The sequence below is a fragment of the Pseudorasbora parva genome, chromosome 10, assembly GCF_024679245.1.
Source record: "Pseudorasbora parva isolate DD20220531a chromosome 10, ASM2467924v1, whole genome shotgun sequence".
NCBI classification, from domain to species: domain Eukaryota; kingdom Metazoa; phylum Chordata; class Actinopteri; order Cypriniformes; family Gobionidae; genus Pseudorasbora; species Pseudorasbora parva.
Window position 1 is genome coordinate 18,235,544 of NC_090181.1, and position 15,655 is coordinate 18,251,198.

The 15,655-nt window shown below is 38.4% G+C and overlaps 1 protein-coding gene across 2 annotated transcripts in view; it reads right to left on the bottom strand.

Moving 5' to 3' along the window:
• Positions 1-15,655, bottom strand: part of myo6b (myosin VIb) — a 71,318-nt gene that overhangs the window by 28,821 nt on the left and 26,842 nt on the right. The window contains exons 12-19 of one of the 2 annotated variants that reach the window (XR_010908034.1): positions 9,431-9,575; positions 7,074-7,231; positions 5,526-5,617; positions 5,207-5,279; positions 3,885-4,012; positions 2,343-2,438; positions 1,914-2,084; positions 1,514-1,604 (exon numbers count right to left, since the gene is read on the bottom strand). Coding sequence is in view for 1 of the 2 variants with exons in the window: in XM_067455369.1 (XP_067311470.1) it covers positions 1,914-2,084; positions 2,343-2,438; positions 3,885-4,012; positions 5,207-5,279; positions 5,526-5,617; positions 7,074-7,231; positions 9,431-9,575 (863 nt within the window). In the remaining variant the exon portion in view is untranslated. The remainder of the gene's footprint in view (positions 1-1,513; positions 1,605-1,913; positions 2,085-2,342; positions 2,439-3,884; positions 4,013-5,206; positions 5,280-5,525; positions 5,618-7,073; positions 7,232-9,430; positions 9,576-15,655) is intronic. The other variant, XM_067455369.1, reaches the window with a different exon arrangement.

Sequence of the window (15,655 nt, forward strand, 5' to 3'; positions counted from 1 at the left end):
TCAAAAACTAATGTTGGACGTTTGATAGAGTATTTCTGTGTTAAAAATACTCCTTCCGGTTTCTCACAAGTTTCAGAGAGTTTTTTTCGAGTATGGGTCGACTTGACGTTAATAGAACGGAAGGTCCTTGTATGGGCCGTACGGGCTCTTCTCCCGGTAGGGTGCGCGCGCGTGACTAGAGCGAGAGAGAGGAAATGCACGCCGTAAACAGTCTCTCAGGTGCAGATCCAGTCCTCCGTGAAGACTTATGTCGCGCGCCGCGCTCCACTTTATTCCTATGGGTGACGTCGAGCGACTTCAACGCTTCAGCACAGCATTCCGGGAAGGCAGCGCTACATTTGAACCGATTTGAACGCAGAAATGACGGGAAGCTTCAAAGCATCGCTTCAGTCACGTCTCAAAGTGTATTTCCACGCCACTGCTGTCACAGGACTTCACCAAATCATACCAAAGAAGTGTGTTTTTGACGGAGCGGTCCCAGCGATAAAGGTTCGGTCCTGCTTTGGAAGCAGCCGGTGAGTAAATCTGCTTCAAATGTCTCTGCTATTGGCTCGCCGCGTGAGTAAACATCAGTAAACGACACGATCGTGTGCTTCGTCATTCAAATGCGCTAACGGTTACTCCATTGTTGTTCTGTATAACGTTACACTAGTCTGACTCTGACGTGCAAAACCGTTTTGCTTGCTACTTCTAAGGTCTAACGTTAGTCACATACAATAGTCCATAAACCAAATCATGTCCTCATACACTGCGAGTAAAGACACACAAATGTTGACAGGCCACTAAATACAGTACATATCACAGAGACGATCGTCCTGATGTTGCTGTTTCTCCTGTTCAATTTATTTCTGCCTCAGATTTGATTGTGGATCATTATCTGTATTAGCCGAGATAGCGATGGGTTTCTCCACGCTTGAGGACGTCACCGCTTTGTTCGCGATCGTCATTGTTTAGCTCCGCCCACACGATACGCCTCCAGGTGCTCGGTTTTTTCCGGAAAGACTCGGTACAGCCTATATTTCTTTTATAAATATGATAAAACTAAAGACTTTTCGGAGATATGAAGGATGCAATACTACTCTATAGGTACTCAAGATTGACATGAGATTGACTGAAACTGAGTGTTTCACCCCCCCCCCCCCCCCCCTTTAAGAGCATTTGTGTCTGTATATAGAATCATTTTACACCGTGGTAGTATTATGCTGCCATGCAAATGCTATCACACATTTAGACAGGAAGTCATAGACATGTATTATTCTGCTGATCAATACCAAGTTCAATAAATCATGATGGTGACAATGACATGGTGATGTGTTTACAGTGAGGGTTTTCTTACAGTATGGATTTCAAACAACTACAGCAGAGACTAAAACTGTGGCAGCCACATTCACACAAGGACAAGGTAATGGATCAAGTGGGTGAAAGAGGTTGAAGGGTAAGGTAGGAGAAAGTAAATATCAACATTTGTTCATGAGGTTGTGGTGCCAGCACTGAATATTTCAGCCAGGCTTACCCTACAAAAGCTTCAGTTTGTTTCTCTCTTTCTACATTTATTTCAGCAACAGAACTTTTCACAGGGAAAGGTTGAAGAAGCAGGAGAAGGTCTAAGAAAGGAGGATGGAGAAAGGGCAAAAGTTACAAGCAAAGGAATTAGATCACCAGGTATGTCTCTCACAAAAGCTTTTAAAACCTACAACCACCAAGAGGAACACAAAGAAAACAGTGAAATATCTAGCGGCAAAGATGTACAGCGGTCCAAAGACAAAACCTTGAGAAACTCCTAATCTGAGAAAAGATTGTAGCCTTGAGGGCTTAGATCATTTTGTCATATATTCAGACATATTAATGCCTTTGACAATATGTGTTTTCTGGCTTTTAGGAGAATATAGTTCAAAGTTAAAGGGTAGATTCACCTTGAATTTGTTTCCCACACTGATAAAGCTGAGTTTGCCAGCCTTCTGCTTTGAGTCCTTGGAGTTGGAGTTGTTCTCAAAGAGATCTCGGACAAACTTGTCCTTCGACTCACACACCAGGCTCTCCAAAGACATGTGGAGGGCGTCATTATTCTTCTCCACAAACTGGGTCTGCTCACACACATACGCAAAATCCACAGGGCATAGAAATAAATACAAAGTCAACCACACAAAAAAAAATCCAACAACTCTACCAAAGGGATTCCCCCAAGTCCCTGATTGTTTTTACAGTGTGGAAGAAATTAATTAACCTATGATAAAGACTCTCACGTTACAGAACTAAAACAACACAATGGCTACAATACATAAATTGTATTTTGAGTTTAGTTTAATTGAATTTAGAATGAACTGAGTGAATAGGGGACTTACAGTCTCATAGCACACAGCACCAGCGAAATGTCTTACAATGAAACCTTCATCATCTCTCAAATTCCTGTGGACTGTAAGCTTTGACTTCCTGGGCACCTGAAAAGACAGCCCACACAGAATCCATCTTTGCAGCTGAGTGACTTTATGACTTCATGCCTTAATATTTGGGTCTTGACATTGACAGAATGTCAGAGTAAATCATATAATAACTGTCACAAAATGCCCAGGTCATATTTAAATGGCATGCCATATATCAAAATATAAATGAAATAAATAATATTTTACATTAAGAAAAAGGAGCCTAATTATGCATTGTGACATATTTTCACAAAGCACATTAATCACTCCCAAATCTCAGAAGTCTATTATAATATAATGTCCCAAAAAAGCGTATGTATATCTGTTGTTGTTTTTTTATTTTGTTTACTTTATTAAAGGACAAAAAAGTACAAAAAAGCATGTTTGCTGTAATAAGCCATGTAGAAACATATAGTAAGATGAGGAAAAACATTTCCCCCTTAAGAACATAATTCATTTTTACAGCTAAATTGTAACATATTTTGAAATTATGTTAGCAGATAGTATATATAATATATTGTTCAGGGAAATTAGCAATAATTGCTAACGGAATTCTTGTAACACAAAATTGAAAAAGGGCCATCTTTTCCCACTATAGTAAACTGACTCCCTACCTAGGTCAAAAAATGTCAATTACTTTACTGTTTGATTATGATTTCTTTTTTCAAAGCCATGGTCTAAAAGGGTTGTCCAGTTTATTATTGAGTAATGCATGTGTTTTGGGCATAACATGTAATAAACCAATTACGGTAGTCTCACTCGTTGTGGACCAGCCTATAGGCACATATTACTAACGTGTTCTTTAAATAACAAAAAATAATAGTGCGCCATTGACTTTAGACCAGGTTTCAGTTGGTCAATGGTGCAGTAATTTTCAGTTGCCTCAAAATAGCAGCACGCCAACAATGCACCTGAACACACCTCGTTTTTTGACCAGCATGAACGCACAAATGGGCACGAGAGCATTCACTATTAAAACAATGTGGTGCAGGACGTGAAAATGATAGCTGCGATGGGCTGAAACTAGCAAAAAACACTTTGTCGCGCATGGCGCCGCACTGTGCTGAGTGTATGATAGGTACCTCTAAATTGATGTATGCATTTTGGCACTTTAGATGAATAACGACAGATCAAATGAATCCCATGCAGACAAAAATATACATTATTATTTTATTTTATACATTAAATAACACTATATGATTTAATGAACACATGCCATTATTTTCAGTCTCATCTTACTCAATCTTCCACTAAATATTAAACTATTTACCAATCCTTTAAGATAACTTCCGGATGACACCGAAGGCCCAAACAAAATGCAGAAAGTGAACATTTATTTGGTGTTCAGAAGGATATTTTTTTAATATATAACTGAGATGGAGTACAAAAATATCCTGCAGACTTGCCAGCTTTTCTTTGCTATAGATAGACTTGGCTGTTGGAAAAAACCCAAACATAGCTTACAGTGAGACGGAAGTGATCTTTGTGTTTGCTGTGAACTGTCTCTGCAAAGTGCTGATCACTGGGCTGGGGAAGACGGTTCTCCTCATCCAGAATATCCAAGACACCCACCAGCTTTGCCTCAACCAGATCTGCAAAGCAAAGTCACAGAGACAAGTTCTGGACTGACGAAATAAACTTTTCATGCAAACGAATATGAGGTGAATAGTGAATTAATATATTCAATCCCCCTGCAGAACGTATTATCCAAAGTGAAGTAGGACTCAGCCAGTTTAATGGACGAATGCAAAGTCGGTGGGCACAAATGGACCTTTCTGATAATCAGTGCGAAGGTATCCGTCATATGCATAATTCATCTGAGACGTGCACAGGTGAGAGAGGCGCGGACGCACAGTCATGTATTTGCATGAGCAGACACCAGAGTATAAATATAAGGTGATTGATGTGGAGACAAGCAGGGAGAGGACCTGCATGTCCATTTGGAAGTCACAAGGACATGTGTTGCATCCCCATCAGGAGAATTAGGAAAAGCGGAGCTGGTGAAAGAAAAGCAAGTCTTTCCCCACTGAACAGAAGGGACATCTGTGATGCAGGTTATGTGTTCCTACTTTTTCACTACAGACACCACATCAGAGGTGAGATGTTATGTTAAGCCACCTGCAAACTGTACAAACTCACACAAGCTGTTGAGCTTTGATAGCTAGGGCACCAAAAAAAACAGACGTTGTACCTTTTGCAATGCATAGGAGGTCGATCTTCGATAATCGTTAGGGGTTCAAATACAGGTCGATTAAAAAGATGAAAGGCATCGGCTCTGATACCTCTAGACAGCAGACTTCGGTCTGGTGATGGTATTTGCATTCAGTGACTTTCTCTATCTGACTGGAAGACTTAGGTCGAGTGATCACTTTTAGAGCAGGCAACAAAAAACTAAAACAGTGTGACCTCTTCATCTTATCCCCTGAAACCTCTCCGGTGGGTTCAAGAGTGAGAGAGGTCCCTCCTAGGATTCATTCCAGTGTTATCTCAGGCCCCCAGCATGCATTTCTACTGGAATATTAATCTTCGGCATGTTTTCTCCAGAGAGCAACAGACATGGCAATGTTTACGAATAACTATGTTGTCATCTGGAACAGTTTGTTGACATTTGAAGGACATAATCTGAGAAGAAATTACATTTGCACTGTAACACATTTTGGATTTAGAAACCCCTAGCATTTCCGTGTGTGGAGGACATTTAAGTTTCTGTCTATGGGCCAGGGTGCATCCAGAAATGACTGGAATGGAGGAAGGTCATTAATATGCAGTGCCAAAGGGACACTGACCTATGCAATCCTGATTATCAACATAATGAACTTCATTCACTCCCAGGCCTTCTTTCTGATACAGCTCTTGCTCCTGGGAAGAAAAAACAACAACAAGATAAACGTGCATCGGTTTTTGCTGAAATTGGGAACATGGTTAACTTAATCTGCTGGAACAAGAGCATCTCATAAGAAGTTAAACTGTAATTGTTAAATCGGAAGAGTTGTGTTACAAAGAAAGAATAATACAGATGAAAAAGCTTCGTATCAGTTTAAAGGAGGCCATAGTTATGAGTCACTGATCGATACTAAAAAAATCCCAATAACATTCATGACTCACCTCTTTCAGTATGCGTTCATTAAAAAACTGCTGCAGCTTTTCATTACAATAGTTGATGCAGAACTGCTCGAAGCTGTTGTGCTCGAAATACTCTGAACAGGAATACAAAAAAAAAAACATTTTATGATTCATGCATTAGGTATGTCTCTAAAGGCATTTAACAGTTACACTATTACAGAGACACTGTTAGCGAGAACCAATTACCGTTAATCCTACTTCATATTCCCAAACTTATTTCTGCATAAGACAAGCTAATAGCTAGTGAATCACTACATCCTCTATATATTCAATCAGTCATATTCCATGCTATGCTTATTGTTAAGGTTTAACATTAACTCTATTGACAGACAGCATATGTTACCATGGGAAATAATTCCAGTTTATAAAAAAACAAAAAATGACAGCTATGCACTTAAAATGGATACATGTATTCTCCATAGATGTCTTTTGTATTGCATGCTTAGCCAGTATAGGGTAAGTTACTCTAAACAAATACTTAATTGCAAGCTACTAATTACATCTTTAAAAAAATATTTAGATTACTGTACTAACTACTCTCTCTAAAAAGTATGCATTACTAATTACTTTCCAAATCCCAAATCAGCTTTGACCAGTTGAACAATACAAGGACTATTTCAAAGGCTCTTCATTCTATTCATTCAAATAAGTAATATAAGTAACATAAAATTGCACAAATTGTTCTTGAACTTACCAAAGCAGTTATAGAGGTTATATTAAAAACATACATTTTAAGATTAGAAATTACATTTTGATGTTAAATACAGTAGTTCTTTGCTCCATTGTTCTGTAGTCCATACAGTATTTAATGCAAGGAATCAACAAAAATCATAAGTATCCGAAAAATTTGGAGTAATCCCTTACTTTTCAATGTAAAAGTCCTCAAATGACAGTAATTAATTACTTTTAATAATGCATTACACCTAACACTTTGCTTAACTGACTTGATGAAACTAATAAACTAATGAAAATTAAGAAATGCAGTTCCAATTAATCATATTTTTTTTACATATCATTATCATCTCTTATATTTAAAAGTGAATTTCTTTGAAATGTCTTCTTTTTTTTTTCTTTTTTTTTACAAAGTTTTGATAAATTATTTAAAATAATTTATATTTAACCAAGATTGTTCCAAGTGCTTTAAAGCTAGTCAAAATAGTTCAGAAAGAGCGCTGTCGTTACATACAGTAGGGTCCAAAAGTCTGAGACAACACTGAAAATCTGGGAATCACAATCTACCGTAATTTAAACTATTTTAATGAACAACATAAAATGAACAAGAAATATACCGTATAAGATTCTTCACTTCAGGTCCCAATCAAAATTAATAATACTTAAATATGTTGTTTCGCAAATAGTCTTAAAGGTTTGAAGCTGACTGTATTGAAGGCTAGGTTGTCTCATTTCTCAGATGCATAATTTCTCAGGTTGATATAATTGAACATTTAAAAGCCACTGAGAACAGGTAAACCAGGAGATTCAGGTGTAAGACAATGTGACCTGTCCATTACGGCTATCTCACAAGCTCACCAAAGCCAGCGATGTCCAGCACGCCGATGAAGTTGGAGGACGTATCAAAGGGAAAGCACTGGTTGACCCGTTTGACCACATGATCAAAGAGTCGGCTGTAAACGGCTTTGGCGAGAGCATCGCGGGCATTGTTGGCCTGTTCCACCTTCAGAGGCACCCTGGAGAGGAGCAAAGTGGGACAGGAGGAGTCAAAATCTGGGCCAGGGCTTCTTCTAATGCCACCTCATCAATACATGTCTATTCTGTTTTACTCTGTCCAGCTTTGCACTCTTAAGATAGTAAGAAAACTGTTTTAGCACTCCAAGCAAAATATGTAAAAATATTTTAGGGGAAAGCAATGCCAATGAGGAATAATTTGAGTCAAAATTTAATCCATTTTCCCCCCATATTCCATTATGATTGCAGATGCTCAAGGCTGCTGAAAATCTCCTCTGTATAACTGTCGAAGAGCATTATTGTCGGGTCAAATAAAGTACAAACTAATATAATTAAGATTTAATAACAAAAATGTATGTAAGAGAAAGAGTTTGGTAAAGTGAAAGGGGGTTGTGCCTTTGCTTGTATTCATAGGGACAAAGGCAATTTTCTGCTTTTCTGAGAGCTAAAGGTTTTTTTTTTTCTTGTTTCCAAAAAAAATCTTAAGACTATGCAAAGGAAATGTTTTATAGAATGCAAATAACTGGGTGTAAAAGGCCCAAACTTCTTTTAATGCAAAAAAAACTTTATTCCAGCATCAAGTGTATATCATCAAGTTGATAAAAAAACACGACTAATTGGTCCTCTAGAAGATTAATTACATAATTAAACTAAAAGCAGTGCAGAGAAAAGGATCAAATCAAACTTACTTTGCAGTGGAAACTTTGATAAATGTATACGTAAAACAAACAGCACTTGAAATCCCGGTGTAGCTTAAAGGGCTTTAGATGCAACAGCCAAGCGATATTACATGAAAACACAATAAATCTCAATAATACATGCCTGTTAAAGCAAAGCAGCTCATAATCACAAGCCACAGTGGCTCCCCACTATCCTCAGGAGGCGTACGGATACCGGCAACCATCTGAAACTTCAGAACTAGGTGATAAAACCTTATTTCACTCTTGAAGATGCTGTCCCGCTGTGGGAATACCTGCTGTGTGACTCTTATTGCCTGCGCAGTTAATAAAAGCTGGTCTTGGCTCACAATAATCTCTATGATCTCGAGTCTGCGAAATTGCTTTTCATTAACTCGCTTTTACGCTATTAGTGTATTCCCTCTGTAGCGTGCGAGTCGAGAGGCTGCTGCACTCTTCCATCTCAATGTCACCTGCTTTGTTGCATTTAACAGATTTTTTAAAAATCACAATGCGGCTCTGAAATGAAGCTCTCTCAGGTTCAAGCCGCTGCCCTCTCCAGTGTCCAATTGCAAGGGTCACTGTAGCCTTGTTTGAATATGGTCTCAATAATTTTCCAAAAAAACGCATATTGCATATGTACGTGGTTGTGCATCTGTTCGCAGTCAAATGAGGAGGGCAGTGAAACCTCCTGCGACTTTGATTCTCATCATACCTAAAAGACCCCAGGCCACTCCCTCAGACAAACATCCATTATTCATGCAGTGCAAACACTCCCAGTCCAGCATCTGTGCTTGGTTAAATATTAATCCACCGAGCACTGCCGTATTATTCAGACACCACAGAATATAAAACCCCACCTTGGCAACGGAGAATGGAGCATGTGATTCAATCGAGGCAATCGAGTTTTTCCAATTCCTCTCCCCTTTGACAATCGGTGTGTGCAGTAATTGGACTGTGGGTTTTACATGTTGAAAGCTGAGAAGAACGGGGCTTTTATTTCACAAACTTGCAAACCTGAGTCTTATCTTTGACTGTTAGGAGAAGTAGTAGTGTGGAAAAAGCTTCTTGATACCTCAGCCTGGTCATGCAAGGCCTCTTCTCTTACGCGATCAATAAAAAAAAAAGCACATTCGTTTAAATGCTGAAGACTTTCGATGGCAACTAGACTATTACGGCCCCTCAGGCAATTTAGTCTATGCCACATTTGATTATACTGACCATATCTCTAATGGAAAAGCTGCGATTAGCTATTTCCAGCTCTCCTTTCGTCTGTGAGCGGGCCACCGGTAGATTCATTTATCAGTTATTTGAATGGGGAGAAATGATGAAATGTAATACTAGAAGACGTTTCGCTGGGAGATTGAGATGTAAGGAGAGTGTGGCAAACACCAAGCAGGGCTCTGTGGTGACTTTTGATTTGGGGGCAGCCTGTTTTCTTTCTTTTTTTTTGATTATCAAAATGGGGGAAAAGGGACAAAACAGGCTGAGCAGATGTTAGGGTACACATATGGGGTCACTCACTTGATGACTGTGCCTTTGGCGCCCCCTGCAGTGGTGAGCATGACCCTGGTGGTGAGGCTGACTCTCAGGTCGTCCTGGTCCAAGCCGAGTAGCTCAGCACAGTATTCAAGAGTCTGACTGGACTGGTTCTTCAAAATGCAGCCACCTGAGACCAGAATTTTTAATAGTCATCTTAAAACGTTTCTTATGCTATGTCTAGACAGCACAGAATTCTAAATGTTTCTTTCGTAGTTGCTAATAACCCATTCCCTTGTTGACAAATTAGGTCAAAATATATCAGAATCAACAAGAGACTAAGATAATGGAAAAATCTTGAAATGCCTTGTCATGATATTGCGGCATTTATGTTGGATTTGAAAAGCTTAAAGGTGCCCTAGAATGGAAATCTGTATTTACCTTGGCATAGTTGAATAATAAGAATTCTGTACATAGAACTAGCCTCAAACACCATTGTTTCCTTCTTCATATGTAAATTCTGAAGAAAAAGAGCACTGAAAACGAATCCCAACATAACACTGACTGTGATGTAATAGTCAGGATCATTAATATTTATGCCTCCCCAAATTTGCATATAACCAGCCCATGTTCAAGGCCAGGCGGTATTAACGTGGACCTGCATCGAATCAACAGAAGTTCTGCAGGAATTGTGAAGATGAATTGAGTAGCCTTCTCAGAGGACATAACTGTCAACAGGTATGGTTGATGTTTATCTATAAACAGATACAGCACCAATTGAATTAAAAGTTGTTAGTTTGCTCTGACTAGGGTCAATTTCGTTAACGAAAATATAATGAAAAATATTAATGGACAACCTTTTTTTCCATTACTAAGACAAGACGAGATGAGACAAACGCCCCTAAACGATTATTGTGACTATATAAACATGCAATATTGTTGATGAAAAAAGACAAGAATACAAAGTAGTTTAAAAAATAAAAACTTTTCGGCAAACTGAGCATGTATTCTTTCCAGTGTTTTACTTAAACGTGTGCAATCTGGCAACCATGTGCACGCGCTCTCTCTGTCTCTCTCTCTCTCTCTGTCTCTCTCTCTCTCTCTCTCTGTCTCTCTCTCTCTGTCTCTCTCTCTCTGTCTCTGTCTGTGTCTCTCTCTCGCTGTGTTTCTCTCTCTCTGTGTCTCTCTCTCTCTGTGTCTCTCTCTCTCTGTGTCTCTCTCTCTCTGTGTCTCTCTCTCTCTGTGTCTCTCTCTCTCTGTGTCTCTCTCTCTCTGTGTCTCTCTCTCTGTCTCTCTCTCTCTCTCTGATGATCTGAAAACACCAATAAACAAGTAAGCTGCATTTCAGCAAGTATCATGTGTTCTGTCAGGACTCATGAGCCACTTGTGCTGTTTGCAATCGTGTTTGTTGAATAACTGCACTTGTTTGAGCTACTGGAATGAGCCAATCAGAGCAGAGCTCAACATTATTATTCATGACACATAAGGCAAAAACAGACAATTTCATTCTAGGGAAAATTTCTAGGGTTGTAAATGGACCTGTAAAACCGTATCTGGAGAATTTTTGCCCTTAAATAAGAAACATGCCCTCTATGTAGATATCAGAGAACAATTTAAAATACTGTTTCAACTCATTCTAGGGCACTTTTATTAACATTTTCAATTTTTTTAAAAATTACATACGGTTCAGGTTGCACTACAATATTTTTTTAGTTTTTTTTTTAGTACAACCATGTCCTAAAAGGTGAAATTATCTGATATTTTAAGAGACTTTGACAAATGGCCATGAGGGTCTGTAGGGAGTCCTCTTTATAAAATTAGCATTTTTTGTTTAATTCTGTTATTTCTGCATTTTTTCCCTCCTCATAATAAAAGATTATGCAAAACTACCTAGTTTTCTTTTATTCAGTTTTTTTCTTCTTTTATAAACCTTTTTCAGAGCAGCACAATGGCCATGAGAGATATACTTATTGTTTTCAATGCCATTCAGAGTAAAGAGCTACATAAAACTCTTAGATCACTTATAATTTTCCACAGCTCATGCTGTCTACTGACATTTCTTGGAAATATATTGTTGTAAAGTTTCATCAGCAGAACAACTCTAAAACATATTAAATAACAGTACAACCTGAAGAGATATCTGTCTATCCCTCACAGCTTCACTTTAAAAATCAAAAGACTAAGTTAGCGCTGATGCGAATATGATGTCTATATAAAGCCATTATATATATATATATATATATATATATATATATATATATATATATATATATATATATATATATATATATATATATATATATATATATATATATATATATATATATATATATATATATATATATAATGGCTTTATATAGACATCATATTATATATATATTGGGGCTGTCAATCGATTAAAATATCTAATCGCGATTAATCGCATGATTGTCATGAGTTAACTTGCGATTAACCGCAATTTAATCGCACATTTTAGCAATTGTAAATGTATCTTAAATTAAGTTTTTAATACTCTAATCAACATGGATATGGACAAATATGCATGCTTTATGCAAATGTACATTTATTATTAGTGAAACCATACTTATTCAATAATAATCAGCATGAAGATTAGACGTAGCAAAGGTCATAGATGTTTATCTAAGAAATTGTTCATGTCTCTTAAGCCTAAACTTAAAACTTAAGAGTAAGTAGTGATTTCTCTCATTTTAAGAATATAAAGGGAGTTTTTACACTGGCAGTTTAATTCAGACCAGGGCACAGTTTGTATGAAAAATTGGTAATGTGTACCAGTGAGCACACCAGAACCACACTATACCTGGAGGAGGTCAATATTCCACGAGTAGGAATATAGTGCCCCTTTAAGAGATCTGCATTCCCTATTGAACTGCCGGTATGTTCAAGGGGGTAATCTAGCGCTCGGAAAGCGTTCCACCCATAGGGGCTGCCATTGCTAACCAAGCCATCACCTGCTGTTAACATCCCATTGACTCCCATTCATTTTTGAGTCACTTTTACAGTGAATAACTTTACATCTTTTAAAGACACCATTTGTCCATTGTTTATTTCTAAAGAAACACGACAATGCATAAAAGGCTCCGTTACCTTGTATCTTACACTATCGCCCGCAGAAGCTTTTTTTGTAAAAATAGGCTAACGATTGCGTCATAACCAACGCGACTCTGTTGCACAGTTGAGAAATTACCGTATAGACCTGAGGAGACGCTCGCAGGCAATCTTTTACTGTCTATGAGACAGTCGGGGGGACGTGGAGACATAAAGTCTGATAAAGTCAAGGGGGAAAAATGGGGAGAAGCCCATAGTGAGCCAAAAGCAACGGGAGAAAATATTTAAACAACGGGATTCAGATTTCACTTTTCACAACTACTAGAAGACTTACAGCTGTCCGACAGGAGGCTCACGTCACATCTACGTCGTCAAGCTCAGTCTGAGCCTCCGCAGTTCGCTCAGCCATCAGGAAGTGATTGCTCCTTTACTGACATCACTTTCCGCCGTTGAAGTCAATGGGATAGCTCTGTCCATTTTTTTTACTGTCTATGGGTATTTTGTGTGTGCGCACCGAACTGGGCCGCGATTCACGTGGACAGTGTGAAGAACACGGACTCGGGAGCGCGCTTGTTCAGGAAAGTAACCTTTGCATTCGTTTTAGCCGAATGTAATGTATTTAGTTCAATAAAACACATGTACTCTAAGCGGTGATGGTGTTAATGATTTACTCCAGACATGAGCGAGTGTGAGCTGCAGTGCATCGCGCTCAGACTGCAGAGAATGTGCTCAGTGAAAAAACACACTTTTCTTTCTGATAGAAAAAAAATTAGCATAGTCTAATAAAAGTTAAACAGAAAATATGGTAGCTTATGTAGGCAATAACTGCACTTTTGGTTTAGAATATAAATGTTAATGTCAACCCTTTTCTTTCCCTATTAATGTTTGCTGCTGCATCCTTTGCGTCTTGACTGCTCTCACTTTTTCCAACTATGAGCTTTGCCACGGATTAAACAGAAAATGTGCGCTGCGTTAACGCGCATTAATAAATTTAGTGCCGTTAAAATGAATTTGCGTTAACAAATTAAAAAAGCTCATTGTATGAGATTCATGACTTGAAAAGTGTGCAAACAAATCTATAAAAGCACACTTCTTCAATCTCATATATCTTAGCTATTTCCAAAAATATATGCTCATACATATTAGTCTTCAGGTCTCCTGCAAGACCTCTATAACATTAGGCTCCATGTTTTTCAGCTAAAAGGTATCTCAGGACAGCATCTCCATTGTAAGCGAGGAAATGGAGCAGGCCAGAGCAGTAAAAGGTGTTATACCTTCATCAAAACAAATCCAGACGCAAGTCTGGCAACACTAGAAAGAGCCCCCTTACCACCACAGCAGCTCTCTAATGAGGTCTTTTGAGTTGGAGGAGGTGTGTGTCTGTGTGTGTGTGTGTGTGTGTGTGTGTGTGTGTGTGTGTGTGTGTGTGAGCCTGTTTATGTGGTTTATGAGGACACAAATTTGTATAACTACATGGGTATTACACTGGTATTACACTATAAATGTGGTTTATGAGGACATATCAAATGTCCTCATAATTCAAATGGCCTTAAAAACATACTAAATGATGTTTTTTTGAGAAAGTAAAAATGCAGAATGTTTCCTGTGATGGGTAGGTTTAGGGACAGGGGCAGTGTAAGGGGATAGAAAATACGGTGTGTACGGTATAAAAACCATTACGCCTATGGAGAGTAGGCTTGGGCGGTAATACGGTAAAATGGTATACCGCGGGATCTAAAAATAGCAACGGTATCAGTTTCAATACCGTCAAACCGTCAAAAAAAAACAGATCAACTTACATATTGCTGATCAACAATTAATTATTAAATATTTAATAAGTTGAACTAATTAAACTATTTACATATTAAATACTATTTATTTATTAAATGCCTAAATATGTGTATGCGTTGTTGTGACAGAGTGGATAGAGAGAGAGAGAGAGAGAGAGAGAGAGAGAGAGAGAGAGAGAGAGAGAGAGAGAGAGAGAGAGAGAGAGAGAGAGAGAGAGAGAGAGAGAGAGAGAGAGAGAGAGAGAGAGAGAGAGAGAGAGAGAGAGAGAGAGAGAGAGAGAGAGAGAGAGAGAGAGAGAGAGAGAGGGAAAAGACGGCGAGTCGGGCACTGAGTTATTCGGTCTCGAAAAAGAACACAACTTCTGCAGTTTGGAAGTATTTTGGGTTTTGACGGTAAATACAGACGAGGCAATTTGCAAATTGTGCAACAAAAAGATGACCGCGAGAGATGGAAATACCTTGAACCTAAGGGCGCATATCCGAAACCACCATCCACTCACTGCTGCGTGGATGAAAAACTGAGCGCACCCTCGGACTATGCTGTAATATTGCCGAAGCCTTTTGTCACACAGCTGGCAATGTAAGCAATAAGCATGAACTCCACAAAAATCAAGTGGACATGGGACTCACAAAAAAAAAAAGTCAATTGTCTGACAATTGTCTCATAACGGTAAGCATAAAACGTGCAGAGAGTTTCTCAGGGGCAGGGGCTCAAATGTAAAAAATAAAATAAAAATATAGGCCTATATATATATATATGAGCCAAGCCAACAGTTTGGTGACGCTGTCTGAGCCTTACATCATAATGTTTTAATTATTCACGGTAATACCGTATACCGAGGTAAAATAGGGAGGAGGTTTGACGGTATCAAAATTTGGATACCGCCCAAGCCTAATGGAGAGTCCCTGTAAACCACATAGACCAACATGTGTGTGTGTGTGTGTGTGTGTGTGTGTGTGTGTGTGTGTGTGTGTGTGTGTGTAATGAGGAGAACATCAGCTCGTGCATGATGCTTTCCCTGACTAAATGCAGATGCCGCAAATTCAGTAAACAAAACTAAATTGGTCATATTTTGAAGTCTCTTAAAGGTTAGTTTACACAAAAATGAAAATTCTGTCATTAATTACTCACCTTCATGTCATTCCAAACCCATAAGACTCATCTTTGGAAAACAAATGAAGATATTTTGAAGAATGTTTGTAACTAAGAAAATAGAGCAACCATTAACTACCAGTTATTGGTTATTAACTTCCCTGTAGTAGTCAACGGTTGCTCTATCTGCTTTGTTACAAACATTCTTCAAAATATTTTATTTTGTGTTTAGCAGAAGAAAGAAACTCATACAGGTTTGTAACAATTTGAGGGTGAGTAAATGATGACAGAATTTTCATTTTTGGGTGAAGTTTCCTTTAA